The sequence below is a fragment of the Ochotona princeps genome, chromosome 10 (assembly GCF_030435755.1).
Source record: "Ochotona princeps isolate mOchPri1 chromosome 10, mOchPri1.hap1, whole genome shotgun sequence".
Taxonomy (NCBI): domain Eukaryota; kingdom Metazoa; phylum Chordata; class Mammalia; order Lagomorpha; family Ochotonidae; genus Ochotona; species Ochotona princeps.
This window is the reverse complement of record NC_080841.1, coordinates 32,708,577-32,736,273: the sequence shown is the minus strand read 5'-3', so window position 1 is coordinate 32,736,273 and position 27,697 is coordinate 32,708,577. Positions and strand designations below refer to the sequence as shown.

At 41.4% G+C, this 27,697-nt stretch overlaps 3 protein-coding genes across 6 annotated transcripts in view; 1 reads left to right on the top strand and 2 right to left on the bottom strand.

Annotated features, from left to right (window-relative positions):
* Positions 1–12,565, bottom strand: part of HSPA14 (heat shock protein family A (Hsp70) member 14) — a 26,633-nt gene extending 14,068 nt beyond the window's left edge. The window contains exons 1-6 of the mRNA XM_004578593.3: positions 12,326–12,565; positions 11,304–11,384; positions 11,138–11,220; positions 2,962–3,010; positions 2,723–2,828; positions 1,374–1,464 (exon numbers count right to left, since the gene is read on the bottom strand). Of these exons, the coding sequence (XP_004578650.2) occupies positions 1,374–1,464; positions 2,723–2,828; positions 2,962–3,010; positions 11,138–11,220; positions 11,304–11,384; positions 12,326–12,382 (467 nt within the window). The 5' untranslated portion in view covers positions 12,383–12,565. The remainder of the gene's footprint in view (positions 1–1,373; positions 1,465–2,722; positions 2,829–2,961; positions 3,011–11,137; positions 11,221–11,303; positions 11,385–12,325) is intronic.
* On the bottom strand, positions 7,211–11,358 carry MSANTD7 (Myb/SANT DNA binding domain containing 7). Its single transcript, XM_058669277.1, has 4 exons — positions 11,304–11,358; positions 11,138–11,220; positions 8,245–8,975; positions 7,211–7,781 (listed from the first exon to the last, which is right to left on the bottom strand). The coding sequence occupies exons 3-4, from the start codon at positions 8,804–8,806 to the stop codon at positions 7,258–7,260; spliced, it is 1,086 nt and encodes a 361-aa protein (XP_058525260.1). The 5' UTR covers positions 8,807–8,975; positions 11,138–11,220; positions 11,304–11,358; the 3' UTR covers positions 7,211–7,257.
* Positions 12,017–27,697, top strand: CDNF (cerebral dopamine neurotrophic factor). 4 transcript variants are annotated; one of them, XM_058669280.1, is made up of 5 exons: positions 12,017–12,142; positions 13,715–13,827; positions 21,727–21,854; positions 23,166–23,307; positions 27,262–27,697. In XM_058669280.1, the coding sequence occupies exons 2-5, from the start codon at positions 13,812–13,814 to the stop codon at positions 27,438–27,440; spliced, it is 465 nt and encodes a 154-aa protein (XP_058525263.1). In that variant the 5' UTR covers positions 12,017–12,142; positions 13,715–13,811; the 3' UTR covers positions 27,441–27,697. The 4 variants fall into 4 exon arrangements, with proteins under 4 accessions (XP_058525263.1, XP_004578651.2, XP_058525261.1 ...); XM_058669279.1 differs by lacking the exon at positions 12,017–12,142 and adding an exon at positions 12,809–12,947; XM_004578594.4 differs by lacking the exons at positions 12,017–12,142; positions 13,715–13,827 and adding an exon at positions 12,781–12,947.

Sequence of the window (27,697 nt, the reverse complement as noted above, 5' to 3'; positions counted from 1 at the left end):
CCCCATATGTTGCAGGCATTTGAACAGTAAACAATATCTCTGTTAGTCTGTTTGTCTCAGTTTCTCTGCTTTTCAAATAAATAAAAACCTTTTTTAAAAATAGGTATGTAAGTATGGGAAAAAAACAGTATGATTAGACATGGAGTGCAATACGGAGATTTCAGGTATTCACGGGGGAGGGGAGGTAGTATGGAATGTGTCCCCCAAGGAAAAACACGCATTACGGTAGAATAAGAAATGCAAGGATCTTTATAAGAAAACATAACTGAAGGAATGGATGTGGTTCTGTAAAAGTTCACTTTCTGTTGAAAATTATAAAGAGCTCATTTTCTTGACAAAGAAAACATGTGCTTATGCTGAATAAGGAAAACAAAGGTCTTAAAAACACCCACACTAAACAAACAAAAATGTTCATTTTTTTCCAGGAAGTCTTTTTGGCCTCTCACACCATAGCAGAGGCGCTGCCTTTAAGCTCTGTAGAACTTCCCTACTCAAAATACTTACACATTCTATCCTAACTGCCCTGGTAGTTCTGTGAGGTAAAAACCTTTGTCGGGCTCAGCAGCGTGGCTTAGTGGCTAAGGTCCTCGCCTTGATCCCATATGGCCGCTGGTTCTAATCCCGGCAGCTCCACTTCCTCTCTATCTCTCCTCCTCTCAGTATATCTGACTTTGTAATAAAAATAAAATAAATCTTTAAAAAAAAAAAAACAAAACACCTTTGTCTTACTTTTATACATTCCACCTGTATATATAGTGTGGCTTAAACAGTAAAGATAACCAACAAACATTTGTTGGGGCAAGAAAAATAAAAACCTCTCTAAAATTCTTACAAATTTCAGGAGATTTGGAGAAACATAACACTTTTGAAGTTTCCAAATTCCTTAGTTACAGTTTTTAAGAGTAAATACAGTAATTTTCTGCTTCAGAAGCAACACCAGTGCTTGCTGGAACTTCATCCAGTAAAGCAAAGGCACACAGGCCTTAGCAATTACATTTACGGAATGATCTGTAAAAACTAAATGGAACTTTTTGTTTAGATGTTAAGCTGTAAGACAAATAATCACAAATATTTTGTAAAATAGCATTTTCTTGTATAATTCTCACACAAACCTTAATTACAGGAAAGTAAAACAAGGTAATTCATAAGTATCAACTTTACCTGGTAATTAATGTTTCCAATCAATACAGCTAATTTTATGCTCTCTCAGCATATAATAAAAGGCAATGTTAATGCTCATTATCATACTAAACTATTCATACACACAACTTTACTAAGATACTCTCAAGTGCATTTTTAGCTTTTACTATATTGTGATGTGATTTTTGTATTTTTCCTAACTAAGCAAATAACAAAAGCTCCATAACACTTACCCAAGGGCCTTTTTTTGCTTTTCTCCAAAATCAAATGGAACAGTAACAACAACATCATTTGCATCTGAGCCCAAGACAGAATGTGCTGTTTCTATATATTAAAAAATAAAATAAAATAAATTGATAATGGAAAAATATGTCAAGTGGCATATTCTCAGGTCTAATTTACACCAACCATCTTCTGCCTAAAAAGCTTTCCAATTCATGTGAGTGCCCATTCTGTCGTTTTTCTTCTCCTGTGCTTTTAAAACACACTTTATGGTGATAGCTTGTGGTGTGGATAGTGAACTAAGTACTTTCTAAGGAGCCTGGCTCTTAGACTTTAACCACTTTCCGAATTAGACTGCTTGCAAAGAGAATGGGCTTCTAATGCTTCAGTGTGAAGACACGCCGTTAGAATGCCCGGTCAATTCATTCAAGGACCACTTTCCTGCCAACAGGTTTGTAACATAATTCCAGAGCTGAAGGGAGCCTTATATATAATCAACTTTAGAATTTCCCAATTGTCCACAGAATATCGCTTAATCTGCCTAAATTATTGTTCAGAGCATATGTCAATGCTGAAAAGAGATCGGTTCCAGGACCTCACAGACACCCTGCTCAAGTTTCTTTTATAAAATGGCATCATTAGTGGCATTTAACCTAAACAAATTCTCCCCTATCCTTTAGAAATCACTTCTAGATTGCTTATAATACCCAACATAATTCTATAAAAGTGGTTGAGATACTGCTTTAGGAATAATGATGAGGGAGGAAAATAGGTGTGTATGTAAAAGCACATTTTTTGAGGGGTGGAGGAGGTGGTATTTTCCATTCAGTTAGCGAACCTGCAAATCTGGAACATGTAGGAGCCAAGATGCCTGTAACTCCGGCAACAGCATCCCATACGGGTGCCGCACGTTCAAGTCCCAGCTGCTCTTCTAACCTAGCTCCCTCCTAATGTGCCTAGGAAAGCAACAGCAGACAGCTGAACTGCTTGGGCCCCTGCCTGCACAAGGAAGACCTGAATAAAGCCCCAGACTCCTAGCTTCGTGGCTGTTGCAGCCATTTGAGGAGTAAATCCTTTTAAATAAGCAAACAAATCTAAAAAAATAATAAAATGAGGAACCTATGGACATGGAGAGCTGACTGTCAGGGATATCAAAGTTCAGGAGGATTATTCATTTAACCTTGGTCACACACAGCTACACCAAGTGGCCACATCAAGTCTACAGTTCAGTTCTGCCTTAGTGCTAATGTAGTTAATCAATCTACATCTCCAAAGATTCCAAAATACCCCGTTATCATTTTGAGGTTAGCTTTTAAAAGATCATTTAAAGTTAACTCTTCTCTCTTTGCTCAATCAATACCTTTCATTTTACTAAATATCAGTCTGGCAACATCTTCTGGGTTAACAAATTTTGTTTCTTCTCCAGTATCTATTTCATACCGTAACTTCCCATTTTTTTCAGTGACCTAGAAAAGATATTATAATGGTGTAAAATAGTAAATAATTTTAACTGAAATGTAAAGTTTCAAATAAACATAATATGCATAATCTTGGCAACTACTTTGTACAATAGGTAAAAAAGAAGAGAACCATACTCACTAAGCATTTACTTTCTGTGATGTATTTCTGAGCTTGTGGGTCATCAGAGCTGTCCATAAAATAGACAGACAGCAAAGTATTAAAATTGTATTGCAGATAAAGTAAAGCTGAAAGAACATTGTATTTTTCAATATCACTGAACAAATATCAAAACACAATCAAAGTTACCAAGTTTACTATTTTTTTAAAAATTCCCAAATTTTACAGAAATGAGAATGAAATGGAATATTTACAATGGTTATAATAATTTTATTAAAGTATTAATCTTTGCGTTTGAGTGTAAACAGTTCATTTTGTACTTGCTATTAACAGATGCCATATATTTGGGGATGACTTTTCATAGTATCAACAATTTTATATCACCTATTTGCACATCTATTATCCTGAAAAATCAACCCCTGAGATGAAAAGGATAAAAGGAGATAAGATTGCAAACTAAGGGCAAACCAGTGTATGCAACTTCTTCTTTGTGGGCTTCTGAACATAATTCAACCTCCAAAACCAAAAGAATGAGCAAAATCAAGAATATTACTTACTGAAAGGTAGTCTAGGTATGCATACATAGTAGACAGTTCTACAATAATGCCCCACAAGAAATCAGTGCAAGATCAATGTGCACCACAGTAATATGAAAGCAATAGGTTTCATGTTGCTCAAAATACCAATTTATGCAGACCATAGAATGTTTCCACACATATTACCTCACTTGAACTTCAGAACATCTAAAAAACAGTTGGTATTATTTTAGAGACAAATAGGTTCAGAGAAGCAACGACATAACCTAATTAAGGGCCAGGGACCAATATTCGATCCCAGCTATCCATTAGACCCTTATTGATACCTTTAGCAGACTACCTCACTAATGTTGCAAATGATCGTTATACTTCTGTCCTGATCCTTGCCTCAGTTTCACCTATGAAGTAGGATGACATTGACTAGTACCCCTCCTAGGGTGGAATTGTGTCTAGTCCAGAGACCAAACTTCTATGTTCATGAAGAGCTGAAAATAGTGACTACTTGTAGAAGGAATACACAACATTTGAGGACCTTAACTATTTAAGAGGCAGAGAAGTGGTTAAAATAATTTGCGTAGAATTCTGCAAAGTTTGCTGGTTCCTCTTCCCTCTGTCACCTAAAGCCAATTAATAGAGGAAACTAGCTTGCTCAGTAGTCACACAGCTAATGAAGGCCATCATTGGCTGGCACCCAGTTCTCCAATACAAAATTTAGCATCACTTCTAATAAACTCTGTTCTCCTGTTCTAAACTCAACAGATTACCTCCCAAACAAGTTCTTTAAGAGTAGGGTCAAAAAGGTAAAGTGTGCTCATACTGGATTTTGCACCAATATTATTTGAGCTTGCCATTGAAAGTTCTTTAGAATGGAATTTAAGTCATTCGGGATAATTTATCCTCTTAAGCCTAGATAATCTAAGACTATCACAAAATAATGTTCCAGGAAGGATACTTTATATGTATTACATGGGTACTTCATGGAATTTATGGAGGACTATTGCAAATTAAAATTATTTCCCAATTGTTTAAGTAGCCTCTCTCGACTGAGGAAAGCACATGGAACTCTGTAGTCCATTATAAAACAGGCCACACACAGCAGATTAGTAAGAATAGAAGTAGAAAGCAGAGAAAGGGAGTAAAAAAGGATTACAGATGTCATCAGAAAGTAGCAGACTGACCCACAACCACAGACAAGTAAAACTTTATTTATTCATACCAGAATTAAATTACTTAACAGAAAGATAAGGGTGGTAGGAGGTTGGTATACACAGCACCTTATTCACACTGTGGTTTTAAGAGGCATAGTTGGTCCTACCATGATTTACAGCCGTTACCAGTAATGCACTGTCTCGTCCTTCTAGATGATTTCTTAGCAGGCCTATGCTCCTGGCACACACCAGCACTCATTACTATAGTGTGTTCCTCCCCTGCGTGTTTCACCGTAGTGCCTTACATATTTAACAGCATTTACATTCATCCTCACAACACCCCTGTGAGGTAGGTAAAACAATTGTTAGTAGTTTCCCACTTTATACAATAACCTGAGTAACAGAATGGTAAAAGGACTTGTTAGTTTAAGGACGTGTAGACAGAAACCATTGGGCCCATACTGTAGGTAGGATTCTTAGGGCATTCTTTCTTGGTCTACAGGTTTATAGCTTCTCTATTTGACACTAGTTTCTGTTGATTTCTTCAAGGTCATTCTCTCAAGTTTTTGTCAAGTTACTTCATCCATTAGAATTTCATAATCCAACTATAAACTTCAACTCCGTTTGTATTTTTTAGCATTTCTGTCAAATAAATTCTTGCCTATATACTTTGCTACCATTAATAGTTATACATATTACAGGTCTAAGTTTTCAAGTAACTTTCCTATTTTTCCAGAAGAAAATCTACCTATTTACATTAGTGTAGTCTAGCTCTGACACCTATCCTTCTACAATTGGCCCAGAACAATTCAGACAATGTATAAAATCTGTATCAATTCCAATGCTTAATATAATTTCCTTTAAAGCAAGGAGTATGTACATTTGGTGTGGTCCCCAAGTTTATGAGAATACTAACACCAATACCACAGAATGCTTCCTTAAAATATACTTGTTACCAGTCACACGAACACACTCATTTTGTCTCATTTATGATAGTATCTGAAACTTTTTGAAAACAGCATCTAGGAGAAGTCCCTCAATTAAAAGAAAAACTGAGACCTAAAAAGGGCAGATGATTTGCCAAATAAAGCAAACTCTCAGAGGGTCATAATCCAGGAGTTCTAACTAGATTCCAGTGTATTCCACCACACCAGCTGCTTCACATATCCCTCCCTCAACCAGCAGAAGAGTTTGCTTGGTGGCCTGCCTTCTATTTGTGGTTCCAGGCACACTTCCACTGTTTGTTTTTCCCACTTATTTGCATGTCCAGCATTTAGGTAAGCACCCCAAGCTTGCAAAATCCTTTCCCTATACAATAATTCTTTTTTTTTCTCTCTCAGCTTCTAAGTCACAGGAAAGCTTTCTAAATCTCAAGAACTCCTATTTGTATTTCCTGTAAGTACTAAGTAACCCATAAAAAGCTTGAAGTGAGTTTAATGGTGGTCAGTAATGGCTTTTTTTCAAACTGAAAGTACAGCTTATCATTATCAGCTCTTCTTGTGTCTGTGTGATGAGGTGGAAGTGGCGAGAAAGTGGGTACTAGTGAGGGTCTCCACTTAAAAGGAGTTATTGATTGCGGAGTCTTTGTCACACTGCCCTCTAGTGTTGCCAAAGCTACAGAAGCCTATTCTCTTATCCTAAGCTATTAAGGAAATGAACTGCTGTCCCTGTCAATGGAGAGAAAGTTGAGTTTTCTAGGACTTCCCCCCATATAATATACTAGACCAAAAAACAAAAATAGTTAGTGGGAAAAAAATTGCTGAAAGCACACTACAAACATACATTTGGAGTTTCCAGAGCTTGAATGGCAATCAAATGGTAAACATATGCATGCATATGAAGGGACCCACATAATATGAAATACAAAGATCTCCCTCACTCTTGCTACTTTATAAACAGCCAATGTTTCATTACATATCAACATGAACATAACAAACTATCGAGGTTTCCTGTCAGTTATTAATCATATCCATACACTGACAGGGGACTCTAGCAAACTGGAGCAAGGGGTTGGTGTGACTAAGAGTGCTTATCCAGTGCTATTCAGAGACACAGCAGTGAAAACAGAATTGACACAGCTGTGAATATTTGTTGTGCCTAGTGTCTAAGGAGTCACAGAGGGACTTAAAAAAAAAAAGCTCTCAAAACTCCACAAAACAAGATAAACCAGTAAAGATTCAAGCAATGAGGTCATGATACAACCATATTTCTCTATCTTGTAAACTAATGTGCTCACCCCAGCCTTGCCTCAGACAAGGTCATGTGCATCAGTTAGTTACATGTGTATATTGCTTTCAAACCTTTTCACATCTGTGAGCCATGTGATCTTCACTACAGCCCTGTGAGCAAGGCCTGCTTTACAAATGGGGAAACTGTTGTTGACAGGGGAAAGTGAAATTATCTCACGTCAGTGACAAAGCCATGACACACTAGCTCCCCCGGACTTGGCTCCAGGGTTTTCTCTTAGACCAATCCTCCTATTTCTGACAGACCTCTCAATTACTGGAGATCCTCAGCAAAGGTAGGTATATTCCTACAATTCTGCATAGTAATGGCTTGTCTTCCCCCCCCCCGCCCCTTTTTTTTCCCTGCGGAGACAAAAAAGGAACCAGAATGTCAGATGACAACAGTTGCTAGGTTTTGGTGTCTGAAATCAGCCTTTGAAGCAATTTTTCAAGCCCTAGCTGAAAAGCACCAGTTGCCTCTTCCACGGCTGTGGCCAGACGGCGGACCGCGACGACAGCATCTCTGCGAAGCTCATTGGCAGCGTCTTGCTGAGCACTGGCTTCCTCACCAATAGCAATCAGCCTGTCCAGTTTTTCTTCCTCACGCTTTGAAAGTTCTCGTGCCAGTCTCCTGTTTTCTGCCAACTCAGCTGCAATTGTCCTGGCCACTGACCGCCTTCTTCGCCTTGCCCACTTTGGAGGGGGTTCACTGGTCAAAGGCCTATGCCCTCCAGAAACAAAACCAACTCTGGAAAAGGAGACTGGAGGCCGCGGGGTGGAGGCTACATCGGGGGAGTTACGGCTGGAGCTAGTGCAAGGACTGGGCTCGTTGAACACACCCCGTCTGGTCACGGGGCTGCTCTCACAAGGAGCAACTGCAGCTCGGAAAAGTTTGTGGGAAGTGCTGTAGGTGGGGGTCCCTTGAGAGCACCCTGAAAAACAAAGCAACAATGTTGCAAAGAGGACATTCCTGCTAGGGAATGTTTGAGCCAGCCATAGAGTTGGGAAACAATCACAAACTGTGGAAGTTGCTGGATAGGTGTCGTTCTTTAAGTATCTGTGCCTGTTGTAATCCCTTGCGATGTCCCCCTTGCCTCCATGAATCCCTATCCATGTAACTATCCAGCCCACTCCACACCCACCAATTTCTAAGTACCCATTACAAATAATGCCAAAACTAGTTTTGTTGCAAACAGCATTTCCTAGTTCGGGCTTAAAGAGCTCTAATACCTTACATACATAGTTTTAAAAAAAAAAACAAACTCAAGCCCTTCTAATGTTACTATTAGGGCTTTAAAAAGAAAGGGGGACAGAAACAGGGAGCACCCAAATACACTTTCATTGTTTAAAACTAAGTGACTCCAGGACCCCAATCCTCCACATGCTTGAAGTTACCTGTGCCCGAGGATTCATCCCAGGATTCCTCAAGGTCACTGGTTTCTTGCATCCGGCCACTCATTCTCAGCTGACAATCCTCATCTGATTTCTGCACTGTTTTCAAGGCAGATTGGCGATCAGCTGCCCGAGTTTCTTTTACCTTCAGAACGTTGGCTCCCTCTTCCCCTGGCTTGTCAGAGGCCATTATGTTCTGATCACAGTGCTTGGCCCAAGCAGCAGCCTCCATTAAGTTGTTGGGATCAGTCACTATCCGATTACGGAGAAGCTGATCCAACGTATCATAAAATGGACAGCGAGGTGGATCACCCACACTGGTGGCATGAGCAACATAGGCCTTTAAGTATAATGCCTTCAGCACTTTAAACTTGGAGCGGCACTGACGTTCTGTGCGGCGGAAGCCTTCCTGTTGCATTCGTTTAGAAACAGCCTGATAGACATCTGCATTATGGTGCACAGTCTGGAGGCGCTGGATATACTCCGCCTCCCCAAGTATGGACAAAAGAGTTCGTGTCTCCTGTCTGGACCATCGGATGCCTGCACTGCTACTGGCACTGGCCATAGTGAGTTGGGAAGGATGGTTACTGAAGCACGCTCCCAGGCAGCAAGGTGCAAATTTGAAGGTATGGGTACACTCTGTGTGCTCTCAGTATATTTCCAGCAGCCAACCAATTCTTCCCTCTTACGGCTATTAATTGCACAGAAGCCAGGTCCGAGGACCGCATTTCTAGCTAGAAAGCCACAAGGGAATGAGAGTTACAGGGAGAGTTTACAAGGATAATGCTGGCGTCAAGCTAAGGGGTTGGGGGAGAGGGATCACCTGTGCATGTACAGATCATAAATAGGTGTCAGGCCAAGATAGAGGAAGCCCTACTTGAAAAGTTCACTCAGGGTAGGTTCTGTACAAAAGGTATAATGGCTGCATTACAAAAAGACTGGTTCTTCCACAAATGGCCAAATGTGACTGTAAACATCAGCACTGATGAGTAGCTGGATCAAGGCGGAAAACACATCAGGCCACAAGGCAGCTAATTCTGTAGAGGTACTGGCAGGACAATGGGATCACAGAATGCCTGAAAGGTGTTTACCCTGCAGGAATCTTTGCTGAAGGACTTGCTGTGGCTGCATGTTAGCACCTCGAAAGTAACTCTGGCTTCGGATTGGCTCATCTCCGGCTGTTGTGGTCATCTGGGGAGCGAATCTTCGGATGAAAGATCTTCCTCTCTGTCTCTCCTCCTCTCTGTATATCTGACTTTTCATTAAAAAAATAAATAAATCTTAAAAAAAAAAAAAAAAAAAAGAGAGTAACTCTGCTGAATAGAAACTTTAAGTGCCAAAAAGTGAGCTTAAATAGTTCTGCTGATACAAAGCTTTTTGCACAATAAAGCAGAAGTTACACACCATAACTTAACCATCTGTCCCCAAACAACATAAACAAAAACGCATGGCTGGCTACCGTACTGACAGGTCTACCAAAATGTCTGCTCTCTGGCCTGCAGCCAGTTTCCTGGCTGTGATACTGTACTACAATTTTGTAAATATCACCATCTGAGGAAAACACCAAGTCTAGTAATACACCAGTTGTCTGTTTTATTCATTACAGCATGTGAAGCTACAATGATCTCAAACTAAAGTTTTCTTAACAAATACTGTTGGTTACTCCTGATTCTGGCTCCAAGATTCACAAATCTATGTGCTCCACGCCCAACCCCACAGCTTATGAATTGAAAATATTTGAAATCAACTATCTTCACTGTAATACGCTCAGGACCGGTTGTGTCAAGTAAAAGGATATGGGAATACATTCAGCATCACAAAGATCTGAATTCTCACCATACTATAGGCTTTGGCTTAATACACAGATATCCTAAGGAAGAAAAATTGCGATCAAGTTTGATTTAACCAAACACAGGTTACAGACAACTAAAAATTGCTATATATTAAAAGAAAATTTTAATCTATAATCTCAAGATCCTAAAATCAACACAAGGAAATTTCTATTTAAATTCTCATTAAACAAAGCAGAAAGGAAAGAATCCAGACATAGGGGTTAGGAGACCTGAACTGTCTTGTCTAGTTTATTACCTATGCTAGAAATGCCACAACTTCTTTATGCCTTGATTTTCTCAACTATAACGAGAGCCAGTACCTGTCCTACCAATGTTACATGGATGTTGAGACGATTAAAAACATTCCACCAAGTATTACTGTGCTAACGAAAACTTTAATTAGTATAGTAATCTATAATTTGAGGAGACAGAAGTCTGAGGAAGCAAGCTTCTTTACTCTTCTAATTAAAATTACATCAGCTGATTAACCTGATTCTTATAGACATGAATTAAGATTTTTCTCTAATGATTAAATTTGTAAGCCAGCTGGAAAAGGTGGCTCCCAGATGTGTCACAAAAGACCCTGAAGAAAAAAATACCATGGACATAAATTATGACCAAGTATGATAGATTTTGAAAAATTCAATTACCCTGCCAAGAAGTCTTCAAATTGCTACAATATTTTCTCAAGTTCCTTCAGTGGAAAAATATAAAATTATGGAAAATCCAGATTACTAACTCTGGATAATACACATGATCAAAACTGAACACACTGGCATTCATCAATACTAACAGACCTGTCAGTAAGAAACACACAACTGAGTGAATACATTTAAGAGAAGCTCCAACACCCATATTCAAAAACAAAGGAAAGGAAAGAAATCTACTCTCCCAAAATAACTCAGTTATTTAAAAACAATGAAAAACAAACCGTAGCACTGGTACTTCCATTTCACATTATGCCAGAATTTGTCAATACATTTGTACTACACTTGATCTTAGCCGAGAAGCGATTGTCAATACATTTGTATTACCAGATTTTAAGAAACCATTTTATTCCATACCTTCTGCCAAGGAGCTGCTTTACTTTTATTACAGTATTTGAAATATTTCTTATTCTATTTTGTTTGGCTGCCAGTCCAACAACCTGAAAAAGAGCAATATATTACAAGGCATGCAATTTAAAGGTTTTTTTTTTCCTTCCAAGTAGAAAAATGAGGGCAACAGTACCTCTTCATTGTCTGAATAAGCAACTACAGCTGGGGTAACTCTGTCACCTGCATCATTCGCAACCACGTCAGCCCGGCCATCCTAGAGAAAACACAGGACAGGAACTCTCCTGAAATACACTTTCCGCAGACACATTCAGACAAATGTGGATCACTGTTATTTTGCCATCTACGCGGAAAGAAACAACGGCTACATCCACACCTGAAAGTAGTAGCAGATTTTGCTTCCCAGACTTCATGCACTGTCAGGTTTTTGGTCTGTGAAGGCATGGTCATCAACTAGCTAAAAACAACCATTCTTCCTCACGCCATAGCAAGTGTTATACTTCTTAGGCTTCTCTTTCCCCACCAGTACCCCAAACCACATGGGCTCTTCCCTACAAAAGAAATCCTTCCAGTTCCAGGGGGTCTGTCCTTACCAATCACTTGACGTCTAATTGGGTGTGCACTAATGCTGTTCCGTCCATCTGCCACTGAGAAGAGGAAGGCTACTACTCCCCGGCCAATTCTCACTTCCAGAAAGGACTCTGCAGCGCACGGGACGGTCCACTCGCTTCCCAGGAAGGTACGCTTGGAGCTCCAGTTTCAATCGCGTCCACCCCACCCCTCGTGGCCCCAGACCTTCCGGTGCAGCTCAGCGCGTCCTGATGCTCTCACGCCCCACAGGGATGTCCACCCCGGGAATCCTGAGGCTGTGACGTCACCGAGACACCTCCGGGCATCCCAGAGGCCCTGACTCCGGAGGAACCTCCCAGCGTCCCGCCACCCCGACTTCCTTCCAAACTCCACGTGTCGGGCATCACCACGAGTCTGCTCTCCACAGAAGCCGCGAGGGACGAGGTCTGTCCGGCTCGTGTGGCCCTTCGCCTCCGAAAGTCTGCCAGCCTGACCAATCCACACCACAGTCGTAGGTCGGCAACACGCCACCCTTAATCCACACCTGTAGGTGACCCCGCAACCCAGAGAACCCGAGGCCAGCACGACTCCCGTAGCCCAGAGCCCCGAGTCCCTCGAGTCCCTCACCTTATAGACCGCCACACAGGCTGACGTACAACCCAGGTGAACTCCGATGGCCGCCATGAGGCATCCAGGAGAGGGACGGCAAGAACAAGGTGCCCCTCGGCCGCTACCAGCCACCCCACTGCCCCATCAGGCACCGCGGAGACTTCACGTTCCCGCCCGCCCACTGCGTCTTGTTCGCCGCGGCCTCCTTCCCGCCACCAATCCAGTCCTTCCTCAGCAGCAGCAGGCGAATGGCCTTAGTGTAGTCCGCTCTCAGCCTGGAGCGACACGGCGCACGCGCCAGCTGCGGAGGGCCCCAGGCACAGGTTCCTTCGTCCCGCCCCGCTCCCGCACGCTTTGTTGAGAGCCAATTGAAACTTCAGCTTGGGATGCGTCATTTGCTGCTGCGACTCGGCGCGGGGTCCTCCGACTGCCGGCTCGGCCCTCCCGGGTCTGGTAACAGCCTGTGGCTGCTGCCGCTTTACTTCGGGTGCCGGTTCGGTAGTGCATGGCAGGTGCTGGCTCAGCATGTGGTACGCGAGGCTCGGTGCCGTCCTGGCCTTCTGCGCCGAGCTCTGGGTCTCGAACACGGGGCTGGCTTGGGGCCAGGAAGCCGGGGGCCGGTCGGGAGCCGACTGTGAAGGTGAGCGGCTTGTGACCTTCTAGCATGGCGCCCGGCACCGCACCGCGCCGCTGCTGTTTTGGCTTTGGCTTCTCCCGGTTACTGGCCATAAATGTCATTTCACCTAGGAAACGCAGGCCCTGTGCCTAATTCCAGATCGCCTTTACGCAAGCGAGAGCTCGGGACGGGTCCCGTGACACCTGGAGGCCACGTCCTGGTTTTGCTGTGAATATTAAAGTACTGCAATAAAAGCGGTTGCGGTTGGATTAGGGTTACATTTTGTACAAACGCTGCTAGATTCCAGTGACCCTGAAGCCAAATAGATAGATAGGCTTGCCCTCCTCGTGCCGAAGACAAAATCAGTGCATTTTGTGCCTCCCTCACAAAAAAAGCACGACCTGAGTTTCAGTGGGCACTTGGCTCAGTGGGTAAACCATTGCTTGGGACTGCCATATCACAGGAGCTGATACAGGAATGGCTGGGTTGAAGTCACTGCTATACTTCCGATTGCAACCACCTGCCAGTGCACACCCTGGGAAGCAGCAGGTGATGGTTCTGTTACTGTTAGGTCACTGCCATGTGGGAGAGGACGACTGAATTCCTGTCTCCCAGTCCTGGCAGTTCAAGGCATTTGTGGGATGATCCAGTAGATGGATTCTCTCAACATGATTCTGGTTCTGCCTTTCAAGTAAATGAAAATAGGTAACTTATTACTAGGGCTGTGCAGATTAAAATGACTTGAAAAAGAGAATTCCTTCCCAGAAAAATTAAAAATCGATTGCTTTCAGTTCACAGGGGCTCAGCTCCGGACTTGTGGTCACAATGGTCTAAGTCCCATCAAGCCCACTGGTTCTGGCCACTGTGCCTGGTTCTTGCAACTCTGTTATGGAGAACAAAAAAGGTAACTAGCTCTCTTAGCATCTTCCTCTTGGGCTACCATCACCATTGTTGCATTGAAATAATTTGTTTAAATATGTACACCCTGAATTGGACAATCTATGCCCAAGAACATGGAATTGTGGGTTTAGACATTATGTGGAAGGATTGAGTGTGAGGTGATCAAATCTCGATACTTGCAGCCCAGATCTTATGTCTGTATGTATTTGTGTCTCACATCTGCGGGCTCTTCCAAATGCCTGCAATAGAAAGTGGTGACTGGATCAGGAACCTGGAACTCAAAGCTGGTCTCCCATGGCTGGCACGGACTACCTCAGTGCCTCCCACGGGGCACTGTGGTAGGAATAGAGCCAGCAGGTAAACTTGTCTGTGACTTGTGGACCATACCAACTGGCATCTTAGCTCTGGGTCAAGGAGCCAACACTTGGGTCAGGCTTTCCTGTGATCTCCACAGGAAACTTCTCCTGAAATTAAATCTGTTCATGGTGTTGTTTTTTAGCCTTGATTTAAAGATACTTGTTTCACTACTAAGTTATAATTTTTTCAAAGACAGAATTGTGTCCTTTACATTTAAGGCAGCATTTGTTAAGGGATAGATAGGCTGTCAGTAATTTATTTTCTGAAACTTCTACTTAAAGCATTTCAGGAGCTACAATAAATGTGGACTAATTAAGTGTGACGCTTACGGTGTCTTTCCTAAATTTATTACAGGATGTCCTGATTATGTGTATGTCAGACTAACCTGTGTATGTATTTCCTTTGGTAAGTAAAGAGGCTGTGGAATCACAGAGGAAGGAAATAATTTGGAACAGGAAGAACTGGATTCTAGGACAGCCTCTGTTACTGCTTGCAAGCCTTTTCATTACTCAGTTCCTCCTCAATGTATAAGATTGAAATGCTGTATCGTAGGGATTTACAACAGAGGTAAAAATGGTGCATGAGTGAGCCTGGTCTTATATATGTATCTTGTTAAATAGACAAAGTGTTTCAGAAAAAATGTAATCAGCTATGTCGTAAACTTGGAATAGTTCATGTTTTAAAAAAATTATATTTGTAGCTTTTCTTGAAAACCAGATAACTTAAGACTGGCCCATACAGCCATGTATGTCTGCCCGTTTTAGAAAGGGCATGTGTTACCTGTAACCAAAACTGAACTCTAAAGTAGGGTTGTGCTGGTAGTCATAAGTCCTGGTGTCACCTCTGTTCTCCAGATTTTTTTCTCCTAGATTCAGTTGCTTTTCTCGTTTTCCTTGCTTAGAACCCATGAATATTTAAGTTTGTAAGCCCTGTGTAACAAAATGTAAAGCTTACTGGAAAAAGTAACTATTTTCTCATCTCTTTACAAGGACTATTATGGGGCCATGTATGATCCTCTTATTTTTATGTATACTTTTACTTATGACAGTATTTTTCATCAGCAGAAAACCACAACATGAATGACTATAGTTGTATAAGGTTATTTTCACAATAAATACATGCCGGAAACCCCTTTTTGCTGTCTTTTTTTAAGGCAATTTATAATGAGGTTGTTTTCATTCTGAAAGGCCAAGGAATGAGTTTTTCTGTGGCATGTGACAGGACTGACTCCTTTCCTTTCAGAAGCTTTCTTCCATTGGTGACAATGGTACCACTTTCCCCCCAGCCTTTGCTTATCATCCCTGAGCAATTTGTGCAAAGTATATTCATATATATAAAATGCATATATAAATGTATAAATATAAATACATAAGAGAAATATAAAATATACAATGTTACATATAATATATTACTATAAGATACTACAGTGATTATGTAAGTGTGTGTATAAATATACATGTAAAATCCTCTGGCCATGCCTTAAGTATTAGCCTTTTCCAGGGGTCTGCCCCCTGCCCTTCTCTGTCCTCAATCTACCTACTCTTATGTGTAATTAAAATCCATCTACTTACAGTCTAATAGATACCAAACCTTTATATTCAGCCTACTTCCCTTCTAGAGTTCCAGCCTTAACAACCAAGTGATTCTCTCTTAGGTATTTTATGTGAGGGTACTTGAACAGTTTATGGAACCTGCATATTATGAGAAAGGTATGCATGATTTTTCAAGTATATTTGTGCCAAAAAGCATGTACCTTTCCATTCTATCTTCCTGTGGCCTGGTGGCTTTGTGGTACTGCATGTTAAGCTGCTGCCTACAACATCAGCATCACATTGGAACACTGATTTGATCCCAGCTGCTCCATGTTCAATCTGACTCCCTGTTAATGCCCTGGAAAAAGCAGATGATTATGGTCTAAGTTTTAGGAGCACATGAAGAAATGTGTCTAACCTTCACTCTAGCTGGTTTTAGGAATTTGATGAGTCACATTATTCCATTCCTCTGGGCAATAAGTGGTATAAATGCAGAAGAAAATACAGAAAAAAAATCATTAAAACATGGATTGACTGACATGATGAAAGGTTTCACTAGAAGAAAGTGGAAAGAAATGCCACAATCCTGATAGGGAAACTGACTAAGTCATTTTTCCTTGAGGAATTTGCCAGTGTAAAGGTAACTGTTGGTGTGAAGAAGAAAGATCAAGTCCAGGATTAGCTTTACATGACAACAGGAGGAGCATTGTCTGTTAGAACATTCCTCTCTATTCTAGAATCTCCTCAGAGCAAATTTGAAGAAGCAATAATCCCATTTATATCCATCAAGAACTTTATGGAAACTTGCCTTCATTCTGATCAAGGCAGGAAAAAAAATCAGGGATCATAATTATGAAATGTCTCTCACATGGATTTGCACCTAAAATCCATATTGAGTATAAAACACATTAAACTGTGGATTTAGTTAATTGTTGAATCCATATTGAGTATAAAACACATTAAGCTGTGGATTTAGTTAGTTGTTGACCCTGGTTAGCCGTCCCTAGTCTCTGATGAATACCGAAAGCAAATCCTTTCTGAAAATGAGATGCCTTCATTTTAGGCTTCAGATGATCACAAATGAGTTTCAAGAACTTTGAGCATCACGTGATAAAAAAAACCAGAATGGAAAGAAACCAGGCACCATGAGCAAGAACCCAGAGAAACAAAAACATGTAGAAACACATAGACTTTAGATATTGGAATTATCAGCCATAAATAATATGCTTAGCATGTTTTCATACATAGGGAACTAGCTTGGATTTTTCTATTTCTGCTGAAAATAGAAAATTTTTAAAAATGACTCTTGGGCCAGGTAATGCAAGTGCAACCACAATCTGAATATCAAAAAACTAGAAGGTAGAAGAGTAATATGTAATGCAGGGACAGAGCAAATAAAAATGTGGAAAAGAGAGTTTACAGACCTGAAGAATAGAGTGAGATAATCCAACATAGATTAATTGAAATAAAAAGAAAAACGACAATAGTGCAGAAGCCATGTTTGAATAGATACTGGCTAAGGATTTGCCCAGTCTGATAAAATACACAAATCCACAGACTCAGCAGGTTCAATGATAGATTAAAAATAATCTCAAGCTTATCTACTATCATGAAACTAAAGTTCTAAAGGCATATAAAAGTTTAATATGCTAGAATGGAAAGAACTCAGTGTTAGATTGGCAGTTTTTAATAAAAACAGCGCAGAACTGAAATGAATGAATAGTATATCTAATGTGCCCCCCCCCAAAAAAAACCTGCTTGCAGTAAAAGAATGAGGGTAGAAAAACAAAAGATATTTTCAAAGGAAAAAGAAATGAAAATTTGATGTATTGTTAAGATATTGCTTGGGATCCCTGCAACCCATATCACAGTGACTAGGTTTAAAACCTAGCGCTACTCCTTTTTTAAAGATTTATTTATTTTTATTGGAAAGGTAGATCAGATTTATGGAGAGGAGAGACAAAAAGATCTCCCATCCACTGGTTCATTCCCCAGATGTCTGCAGTGGCCGGAGCTAAGCTGATCCAAGACCAGGGACCAGGAACATCTGGGCCTCCCATGCAGGTGGGTCCCAAGGTTTTTGGGCCATCTTCCATTGCCTTCCCAGGCTGCAAGCAGGAATCTGGATGGGAAGTGGAGCAGCCAGGATACGAACCGGCTGCCTTATGGGATCCCAGCACTTGCAAGGTTAGGATTTAGCCACTGAGTCATGAAGTCGAGCTGTAGCTCTGCATCTTAACCTATCTTCCTGCTAATGTGCACCCTGAGAAGCAGTAGGTGATGGCTCAGGTAATTGGGTTTCTGACACCTAGGTGGAAGGTCTGATTAAGTGTTGTTCTCTTGGCTTTCACCCTGGCCCAGCCCCAGGTGTTGCAAGCATTTTGGGAGTGAGCAAGAAGATTGAAGTCTCTGTCTTTCTATCTATGTCTCTATCTCATGCTTTTCAACTAAAATGGGGGGTGGGGGAGGGCGGCTCAAAATGAAATTTGAAAATTAAAACACTTAAAAACTTATAAATGAGAGAGAGAATGTGTATCCCTGTCTCTGTTGTACTCCACAAATACCTGTAATAACCCGAAGTATACTGGGCTAAGCCTGGGAATCAGGACTCATCCCAGGTTGCATACCTGGTTGGCAGTACAATGACCTGAGCTATTACGACAAACATGTCCCAGGGTCTGCTAGAACCAGGAGCCAGTGTGGAGTATCAAAGTCCCACACGCACTGCAGTCTGCAGCATGGTATCTCTCCTGGTGATGTAAGTACTAAGCTAACTGCCCATCTCTGTCATTCAGAATTTTAAATGAAGACGTAAATATATCTTTTTAAAATACATGTTCATTTAAAATGCCTCTCTATTTAATTATTTCATAGGCAAATATTTCCAGATGTTTTAGATATGGCACCTAATACTTGATTGTTCTAAATAAACTACTTAAGTACTCTCAGTTCTTTCAGTTATGCTTATACCTTCCTGCCAGGGAAATGAAAATCTGTATTTATTACCCCAACCCACATGTATTTATCCATAACCATTCCCCTATTGTTCATGGATTCATATAATATTTTTTGGTATAAATCACGTTCAGGGTTTATATCATTATAACCATGTAAGCAGTATTTGAAGTTGAGTTGTATAGTACAGCAGGATTGCATTTTTTTTTTTCATTTTTCTTTGTTTTTGACAATCTTTACGTGGTTAATTAGGGCACAGAGGTCAAGGGCTACAGGAAAGTGGGTAAGACTATTATTTCCACAATTTTTTCCTGTATTTGGGGTAAAGGGGGAGATAAAGGAGAAGTCCCCCCCCAGTTTCGCACCCATCCCAGGTCCCTGATGTGGGGCATGAGGGTCTTGTTCAAGTGGTTTTGATAGTTCAACAGTTATGAATTGCTGCCATTCTCGCCATTCCAAGCATGATGAGGTCGCTACGGAATCCACTGCTTGACATAGTCCACCTTAGAGTCTCTGGCCAGTTTTTTACTGCCAACATATGGCTGGGGTAGTTGATTGATTTGTTCTGTCCTCTGTTGTGGTGCCAGGTATCCCCTGCAGGTTCCAATAGACTGCTGTATCCTTCATGTGCACCTGATTATGCTGTCCACTGCTCCATCCGAGCCTCTTAGGAGGCTCGGCTCTGGCACTTGCACTCCATGGAGGATTGCATTTTCATTTCTCCACTTAAGAAATTATTGCTTTAATTTTTCTTTGGTAACTTTTTCGCCATCATAAATACATTATTCTGTTTTAGCAGAATTGAAAATCCTCTCTGAGCAAGCTAAGCATTTCAGTCATTCTATTGGTTCCATATTTCTCCCCTGGGGTGCTAGTCATTGTATTGGTGCTCCCTTCTACTCGAAGCTAGACAGGCATCTCTCTGACTTGCCAGACAGGTGTCAAACAGAGGTTCAAACCAATAGTTTGATTGCATCTGAGAGAGTCTGTAATGGGAACATTTTCCATCCTACAATGGAGACGTGCACTATCTAGCTTCTAGGGTTAGTAAATCTAATGAGAGTCTATTTCTGAAATGTTAGAACTTTTTAACATTTCTGCAGAATTGTGGAATCCTTTAGAACCAATTCGCTGGTCACGCCCCCAATTAAAATGTCTAGCTGAGCAACCAATGGTGACACTTTCAGTTTGATTTGGTTAAGAAGACAGTGGCTTGATGCAGCCAGCATAAAAGCATGTACTGATTGGTGCAATTCCTTTTAGACACAGTTTGGGTGTTTTCTGATATCTCCTCTTGGATTTGTATATGATTAGTTTTCATTTTTCATTCAAATCCATTGAGGAATGGTGATTTTGTATTTGCTTTGTGCCAGAACTCTTGATTGTAGAAGGAGCACAGTTTAATCTACTTTGCATGTCAGAATAATTGATTGATCTTGCCTTGGGGCACAAGGGATCCAGAGCTCCTTCCTGGGGTTTTAGGTAGTGGAAGACATCAAAAGGAGGGACAGAGAGAATAAAAGGCTTGCTGCATTTCTCCAGAATTTTCTTCTATTTTTAGGGTTATTGTTTTCTTGGCTTGGCTTGGCTTGGCTTGGCTTGGCTTGGCTTGGCTTGGCTTGGCTTGGCTTCCTTCTAAGTTTGCTTGTTGTTTGGAAAAGTATCCTCCTTCCATGGCAGAATAATCTGATGGAGAATCATGTGGGCATGTAGGCCACCAGGGATTTGATGCCCTTTACACTACTGACTAGGCTAGGCAGGTGACCTCACATCCAGTCTCAATACTGTATCTGCAAAGATGAGAATAGAAAGGATGTTTCTGGTGGTTTTTCTGCGAGGTTTGAATGAGTTAAAATACATAAGATGCTTAGGAGAGGCACCTCACGAATATTAACTATGGTGCTTGTCAGTGGCTGGGCGTGTTCTGAGCTCCATCTCATCTGCTGATTGTGGACATTGGCATTAAATATAGTTGTTCAGGGCCTGGCAGCGTGGCCTAGAGGTTAAAGTCCTCGCCTTCAATGTGCCGGGATCCCAAATGGGTACCAGTTTGAATCCCAGCAGCTCCACTTCCCATCCAGCTTCCTGCTTGTGGCCTGGGAAAGCAGTCGAGGACGGCCCAAAGCCTTGGGACCCTACACCCACGTGGGAGACCTGGAGGAGGCTCCTGGCTCCAGGCTTTGGATCAGTACAGCACCAGCCGTTGCCCTCACTTGGGGAGTGAATCAACGGAATCTCTCTGTCTCTCCTCCTCTGTGTATATCTGCCTTTGCAATAAAAATAAATAAATCTTTAAAAAAATAAATGTAGTTATTCAAATTGGGGCTTCACCTTAGACTCATGATCAAGAAACATAGACTTGTGTTGGCCACCAAGGGGCCTCATTCAATGTACTTACTGGCTGTGCTTCAAACAAAGCTGTGTCAAGATCAAATTCTATAGAAAGCTATTTTTTTATGCTGAGCCAGTTTCTATGGAAAAGTTCTCATTTTGGTTGGAGTTTCATTCAAAAATGGATTAGTTACACTCATATTAGATTTTCCCTGCATTTAAGCCCAGTACTAAACTAACAGCAACAAGTCTGAAGTTATTATTTGTTTTGAAAAAGACTTATTTGTTTTTATTGGAAAGACAGGTTTATAGAGAGAAGGAGAGACAAAGAAAAAGATCTTCCATTTGCTGGTTCATTTCCCAAATGGCTACAATGGCTAGACCTGAGCCGATCTAAAACCAAGAGGCAGGGGCTTCTTTCGGGTTTTCCATGTGGGTGCAGGGTCCCAAAAGTTTGGGCCATTCTCTTCTACTTTCCCAGACCACAAGCAGGGAGCTGGATCAGAAGTCAGTGACCAAGACACAAACCAGTACCCACATGGGATCTGGTGCTTGCAGGGGGAAGATTAGCCAATTAAGCCATTACACCTGGCCCTGAAATCATTCTTAAGTGGAATTTGAGTCCATTTCCACATGCTTTTAATTGTAACTACTTTATTTGGAAAGTAGGTCATGTATGTGATTATGATTCAGTTAGCTATAAAGACATGTTTCTTTGTTCATTCTAGTATGCAAGGAATTCTTGAATCGATTCTACAACTCTCTGATAACCAGAAGAGTTCACTTTTCGCTGGATATCATAGAAAAAGAATTGATCAGCTTTTGCATGGATGCGAAAGGAAAAGAAAACCGCCTGGTATGGTGGATTTTTACTTTCTGTTTTTCCTATATGTCTAAAAATTGGTAATAGTTTCATTTCTCATGTTAAACTTGATAGCTTTCTATTTACATACCACCTCAAGCATGTTCACTGCAGAAAGCAAACAGAAAATCTATCTTCTAGTAAAATGTAGCCCTATGTAGTTTTTTCAGGGTCTATCCAGTTTAATCTTTCTTTCTTTATTGTGGAAGGTAGAGTCAAAGAGAGGGAAGGAAAGAGGAAAGGAGAGAGAGAGAAAAAAAATTTTCCATCCACTGATCCATTCCCAAAATGGTCACAGTGCCCAGGAGCTGGGGCAAGCCAAAACCAGTAGTAAGGTGCTTCATCCAGGTCTCCCACATGGATATAGGGACCCAAGCACTTGGGTAGGGAGCTGGATCCTAAGTAGAACACCTGGGATTGAACCATTGCCTATATGGAATGCTGGTATTGCTATAATGTGGACCCCTCATTTAGATTTTTGCTTAAATTAAAGCCAATCAGTTTTATCTTTTCTTAAATTATAAAAGGAAATTCCTAATGAGGATTATCTTAGTAGATGTTTGAACTTCTTATTAAGATAGTCAAATTTATCAAGGCATTTTATACTCTTATTTATGTAAATCTAATGAAGTGTTTGTTTCCTTGTTACAGCATTTGCATTATGCTTCCTGAGTATACACATATGCTTGTTTCTACATACTGTTTTACATCATAAAAGACATTTTTCAGGCCAATTCTTTTTGATTAAGATATTCACATTAAATTCATCAGCTAAATTTACAATGCTGATGTCTCATATCTGATATATTGTGAAATTCATGTCATTTATTTGTGCCATTAAGTTTTATATTTAATATAAAATTATTAAATCAGGTGACTTAAGAGGCAGTGTGACTATCACATACTGAAAATGGGACAATGATTTTATAATTCCCTCTCTTCTTGCTGGCTGACCTTTATTGAGTTGGCTTGATCTTAAATGGGGATAATAATAGTATGTACTTCACAGAATTTTTGTGAGAATGAAATAAGTTACTGCCTTTAAAGCACCAAGAACAACACCTGCATAGAGAAAACAAGAAGTGTTACCTTTTCTCATTCGTCTTTTAACATCATGTGAAATATAGGGCATTTTTAATTAGAATGGTCACAAGAAGGAAGTTGTTTGTTGTCTGCTGTCTTAGTCAGCAGGGGTTCACATTTAATAGCCACACCATGAAGACTAGACTAATTGCTTCATCCCGTCTTAATGCAGTATTTCTTAGTGTTATGTTGTCGGTAACGAGTCTGCTGGTTTTCCCTCAGTGCTATTATCTAGGAGCCACAAAAGATGCTGCCACAAAGATTCTTGGTGAAGTCATCCGCCCAATGAGTGTGCACATGCCCGCAGTGAAGATCTGTGAGAAGCTCAAGAAGATGGACAGCCAGATCTGTGAGCTGAAATACGGTACTAGAAAGCCCACCTGTTCTCCCTAGGATGATTGGCATGTCAGCAGACCAGGAAACAGAGGGCTGTGCTGTCTTGGGTTGATGGATGAACCTGGCGTCCTCTGAGCTTCACAGAGGGAAGAGAAATAAATAATACCAGCTATCTGCTCCAGGCCCAAACTACCGACCCAGACAGCCAACTATGAGCTCCTAGTCTACTGAGGCAATGTCAGCTGTGTCTGTCAAAGAAAACAAATTAAAGAAAAAAAAAGAAGAAGTTACTTAACCTTTCACAACACTTATAGCAATCTGGCTTTAGTAACATGTTAAAATGGAAGTTACAGCTATGCAAAGATGATACAAGAACTTTGACGTTGTTTTGGGTTTTTTTCCTAATTCTTTGTAATGTATTGTTTACATAGTTGAGAGGGATGCACGTCCAGGTGGACTTCTGATTAGGGTGGGAAGGGTCAGGTATAGAAGAAAGTGGGTGGGACAAAAGTTTGTTTGTTTGTTTGTTTGTTTGTTTTGGCGAGAGAGGGTCGCTCCTTGCTGTCATACTACATCAGCACCTGGGGATAGGGGGATGGATGGTCATTTGAGATGCCTTAGAGACCCAGATATAGAGAAGAGTGTTCCCAAGGGTGTTATTTGAGTGGTTTTGATAATTCTGGGAAGCTGTTGGTTTTGTTGCTCCTAGGTTGAGAAAACCTTTCCAAGGCCTATTGTTTGACAAAGTGCACTATTCTGCATGCACTGACCCAAGTAAGTGCTGCAAAGCTTGGCCAGAATTGTCCAACCTGTTCTCTTTTCCATCCTCTGACAAGGTAGTTGATGGCCCTTTCTGACATAAATGAGCTGGCTGTCATGGTCATGTCCCTTGTGTGCATCTGGGCATGCTGTCTGCTGCATAGGCATCAGCAACTGAGGAAGCCCAGTCCTGATACATGTATTCTAAGGGATCACACATCCTCTAATTTTCCCGGTGGATTGGATCTGAGTCCAGCAGACTAGCTGGGAAGGCCCCCTGGAAACCTCACCTGGAGTGACCTCAGACTTGACTTGTATGCACCAGCCAGTGGAGGGTCAGGTATGGTCTGTCATCTGCAGTAGCCTGGTCAGTGCTGCCCTAGCCTCATATCTCACATGAACTTATAGGTGCTGGGGCCCAATTCAACCAGCCCACCGCAGACCTAGTCCTCATGCATACCAGCCAGCGCTGCAGCCTAGTCTAGGTGACCCCCCAGTTGCCCCAGCAGGGCCATCTCCAGACCCAGTTTTTGTATGTACCAGGCTCTGCTGTGGCCTATCCCAGCTTAGCCTGCATCCCATCTGTCATATCATCCAGTTCTCATGCAACCCCAGGTATGTTGCTGCTTGGCTCAGCCTGACCCACTCCCAGACCCAGCCCACATACATGCTGACAGGTGCTGCTGCTTTGTCTAGCTTGGCCCACCACAGCCCTGGTTCTCATATTCACCAGTGGGAGTAGAACTATGTCATTGTATATGTTATTTTATCCTTCTTAACAGGTACCTCTACAGTGTAAATTTTAAATGACAGAAAATAGGTTATTAATGTCAAATCAAGGTTTGCCTGATGAAATAACTTATCAAGGGATGCCTTAAATAAATGGAAAGGAAGGAAATGTTCTATTTAAAACATTATCCTTGGCCTTATAAATTTCACATACACTTATCTACTCTTCTACTGAGGATGTATAACTGGGCCAGTCATTGGAATATATTGGTTGATAAAGAACAAGGTTAAAGTCCTCACCCTGCATGCTCCGGGATCCCATATGGGCACAGGTTTGTATCCTGGTTGCTCCATTTCCTTTCCAGCTCCCTACTTATGGCTTGAGAAAGCAGTGGAGGATGGCCCAACACCTTGTGACCCTGCACCCACATGGGAGAACTGGAAGAAGCCCCTTGCTCCTGGCTTTGGATCAGTGTAGCTCAGCTCCTGCCATTGCAGCTACTTGAAGAGTGAACCAATGGATGGAAGATCTTTCTCTTGTAAATCTGACTTTCCAATTAAAAAAAAAAAAAAAGGCTGAGAGACTCCTCCCATTGCCTATCCATAACACCTGAAATTCCTCCAGTAGAAACTCATTTTTTTACTTACATTCTTGTTTTGTGTTACACACCCAATTAGTATTATAAAATCTCCAAGTAGCTAGCATCCAATTCTGAGTTATTTTAGTCTGCACAGCTGTAGTAGTATGCCTCTGCAAACTACTAGTATAGACTACAAAGCTTCTTACCTGGCTTTAAATAGCTTTAATGTTGGGAGATGCCAGAGACTCTCAGTTTGCCAAGGAAGGCCCTACATTCCAGGGTAGTTATTATGGGCAAGCATCCTTTTTCATTGGCTTCAAGCAATGAAGTAGAGACAGAGATTATTAAGTTCTCATAAACAGTATTTGCAAAAGGGACTAGCATGTGCTTGCTGCTACTTTCATTCAACGAATTTATTTTGCCTAATTATTCCTGCATAGGAAGGGTCTTCCAGTGCACTTCAATAATGGAAAAATGAATCGGCTTTTATTGAGAAGAAATGAAAGTTTTGGCAATACTGGCCATGAGAAGGCTTTGGGGAACCAGGAACCAATTTTAACTTTTGTATTGACTTTTTTTTTGTAATTTTTTAAAAGATTTATCTATTTTTATTACAAAGTCAGATATTCAGAGAGGAGGAGAGACAGAGAAAGATCTTCCATCCGATGATTCACTGCCCAAGTGAGGGCAACAGCTGGTGCTGTGCCGATCCGGAGCCAGGAGCCAGGAACTTCCTCCAGGTCTCCCACATGGGTGCAGGATCCCAAAGCTTTGGGCCGTCCTCCACTGCCTTCCCAGGCCACAAGCAGGGAGCTGGATGGGAAGTGGAGCTGCCGGGATTGGAACCAGCGCCCGTATGGGATTCCAGCACATTCAAGGCGAGGACCTTAGCCGCTACGCCACTGCATCAGGCCCTTTTTTGTAATTTTAGGATGCCACAGAGATTTTTTTTTCTTTTTTAAAATGACAAATGACAGCTACCATTAGGCTGCTGTGCCAGACCCATGGAGGCTGTCATTCTAAAGCAAATAGAATTCCTTGGAGAGAAAGTTGGATAGAACACAAATTAGCCCAATAGCTTTGTGTAGTTGTCTTTTGATAACCCATGGGGGATTAGTTCCAGGCGATTAAAACCTGTAGATGCTGAAATCCTTTGGGTAAAATGGGTCATATCTGTATTTAACCTAGACACATCCTTGCATATACTTTAAATCATCTCTAGATGACTTATAAAACCTACTACAGCATAAATGCTGTTTAAATAACTGTCGTGCTATACTGTTTAAGGAATAATGAGAATAAAGTCAGTACACACTGAGGACTTGGCAATTTTTAAAAAGATTTATGTATTTTTATTGCCCAGACAGAGCTACAGAGAGAAGGAGATGCAGAGAGAAAGATATTCCATTCCTAGTCCACTCCCCAAAGGGCCACAATGGCCAGAGTTGGGCCAATCTGAAGCCAGGAAACTCCTCCAAATATCCCAATTAGTTACAGGTTCCCAAGGACTTGGGCCATCTTGCACTGCCTTCTCAGGCTATAAGCAGGAAACCAGATGGGAAGTGGAGCAGCTGGGAAATGAACCTGTGCCCATATGAGGTATCAGTGCTTGCAGGAGAAGGATTAGCCAGTTGAGCCATCATGCCAGCCCATGGGACAATGTTTTTACCTGAACATTGTTTATCTGTAGTTGACTGAGTTTGTGAATATGAAACCTGCAGAAAAGGAGCAATGATAGTCTATATTACATCTTCTTTAGGCATATCTTAGTTTCTGTGGAAGTTGAAACCGTTTCCCACTTTGGATCATAGGTCATGGTTGAGACAAGTAATACTCACATGTTTCTCCAGGTGTTTCATAGGATTTTGTGACCTTATTTTTTCAATTGCCCTCTTCCTCTTTTTGGCATTTAGAAAAGAAGCTGGACTTGGCATTGGCTGACCTGTGGAAGATGCGAGTGGCAGAGCTGAAGCGCATCCTGCAGAATTGGGGGGAAGAGTGCAGAGCTTGCGCAGAGAAAATTGACTATGTGAATCTGATCAAAGAGCTGGCCCCAAAGTACACAGCAGTACACCCCCAAACAGAACTCTGACAGTGGACACCAGCACCCCAAGTAGCATACTTGGAAAAAAAAAATGACTCTGGGATGTGAGCATGCTAAGGATGATTGGAAACTGCTCTGTTTGGTCTCATACTTTTTGCCTTGATATTATACCTCAGAATTTTGCTGCTTGTATTTGTTAGTAAAATTACCAATGTCGCACTTCATACCATTTACATTTGAAGTGTACCTAAATCTCAAAGTGCCTTCCTATTTGGATGGTTATTCCCTGTCTTTTACAATGGGGA

Bases quoted from the DNA above. Each gene is read 5' to 3' on its own strand.
- MSANTD7 (XM_058669277.1), bottom strand. From the start codon at position 8,806: ATGGCCAGTGCCAGTAGCAGTGCAGGCATCCGATGGTCCAGACAGGAG. The intron at 7,782-8,244 runs GTAACTTCAAGC...TTTGTTTTTCAG, and splicing joins GGATGAATCCTCGGGCACAG to GGTGCTCTCAAGGGACCCCC.
- CDNF (XM_004578594.4), top strand. From the start codon at position 12,833: ATGTGGTACGCGAGGCTCGGTGCCGTCCTGGCCTTCTGCGCCGAGCTC. The intron at 12,948-21,726 runs GTGAGCGGCTTG...TGTTCATTCTAG, and splicing joins GTCGGGAGCCGACTGTGAAG to TATGCAAGGAATTCTTGAAT. The intron at 21,855-23,165 runs GTATGGTGGATT...GTTTTCCCTCAG, and splicing joins AAGGAAAAGAAAACCGCCTG to TGCTATTATCTAGGAGCCAC.